Raw genomic sequence first — 1,566 nt, 5'->3', positions numbered from 1 at the left:
GCACCTGTTTCATGTCGCTTCACAACCCAATTTCCTCCAGATACTGTATCACATATCTATAAAAATTAATTTAAACTTATTATAATATCACATTAGATACAAGTCATTACTTTAAAAAAATGAACGACAGACAAAGAATGTTTGATACATATAAAAGTATAAATTTATTATATTTTAGAAGAAAATTTTTATTTCATACGAATAATTAACAAAATTTGGTATAATAATAATCAAAATAATATAGATAGGTTCTTAAAGGGGAAATGCCTGGATGAAAATGAAAAATACAGGAACCAGAAAGAAAGAAAAACTATCACAGACTATTAGAAAATTAATTACATACTGGACTTAACAGAACATATAAATAGAAAATGATCAGAAAAATATAAAATTATGAACTTACAATGTTATAAGCTAGATACATTTTTGAGTAATACGAAGGACAGAATTGGAAAAATGAACAAAAAGAATGTGATCTACAGAAAAGATTGTAATGATTGCGACAAGATATATATCGGAGAAACAGTTTATAAGTAATATAATTTTGGGGTCGATGCCCAGGACGTGGCTAGGATGACAGAGAGTATAATACTTGACTCCGTGGAAATCATCCACCACCACATGCATGAAAATTAATGAGTGGAGGAGTTATCCAGAGGAAGGATGGCATGCATACATCGTATATCGTGTTTGTTTTTTTATTTATTTATTACTTTTAATATTTATTATATAAGGGAATTAGTTGATCAAATAAATAAGGGTTATGAAATGGAAGGAAAAGAAAAAAAAGGAATAAATTGAAAAACTTGTATTTAGTTTGTAGACTGATATTAATTGTAAAAGAAAACTGTGGAAAAAAAAAAAAAAATGTTATCTTTCGATTATATTATATCATATAAAAATATGTAATTTATATATGTCCGATCACGGATTGATCAGTATGCTGTAATGTAGTAACCCGATGTATTTGGGCAGTGAAGGGAAATGAATAAAGCATCTACTTTTCTTTCTCTTCTCTAACAAAAATAATGTTGCATTGGCCCATCAAAGCATAATAAGCCAATATAATTTCAATTTTGAAAACTCTAAAATTTTAGATTTATTTAAAAAGGAGGAGAATAAAAGAAGCTATTTATATTGTCTTAAATTTTAAGGGAGATGCGGATCACATAGCTTGTATTGTAGCGAATATGGATGACTTGAATTGTGAGTGTAAGTGCCATTTTATAAAATTTGGATGAGAGGATATCGCCAATTAAGGTTAAAATACTACATTTTTATGGATGTATGATAATAATTTACCTCATAATATGCTAGGAAACCTGCCGCCCTTGTGAACTGTCCTGCCATTCCAGGCCCGGAGATGGGAGCTTGCAATTCAGTATCCGACTCATTTCTCAATGTGAAGCTCTGGCCATAGAGTGGCATTCCGAGGACCAGCTTTTTTCTAGGCACACCCTCGTCCAGCCAGTAGTTGACCGAGAAGTTCTGAAATAGAGTTTAATTTTATGATAAACTCGACAGAATAGCATGAAAAATAAGAGAATAAAAACTATAATGTATAAA

The 1,566-nt window shown here is 30.3% G+C and overlaps 1 protein-coding gene across 1 annotated transcript in view; it reads right to left on the bottom strand.

Moving 5' to 3' along the window:
* The window catches only part of Cht10 (Chitinase 10), a gene marked incomplete in the record, with an annotated part of 38,691 nt that overhangs the window by 5,822 nt on the left and 31,303 nt on the right, over nucleotides 1-1,566 (bottom strand). Inside the window, 2 exon segments of the mRNA XM_067044591.1 lie at nucleotides 1-56; nucleotides 1,303-1,488. Coding sequence (XP_066900692.1) covers nucleotides 1-56; nucleotides 1,303-1,488 — 242 coding nt within the window.

This window comes from Halyomorpha halys, unplaced genomic scaffold (genome assembly GCF_000696795.3).
Source record: "Halyomorpha halys isolate HHAL.00 unplaced genomic scaffold, Hhal_1.1 Scaffold245.1, whole genome shotgun sequence".
Classification (NCBI taxonomy): Eukaryota; Metazoa; Arthropoda; class Insecta; order Hemiptera; family Pentatomidae; genus Halyomorpha; species Halyomorpha halys.
The sequence above is the reverse complement of the archived record's forward strand: the minus strand, read 5'-3'. Positions and strand labels throughout refer to the sequence as shown.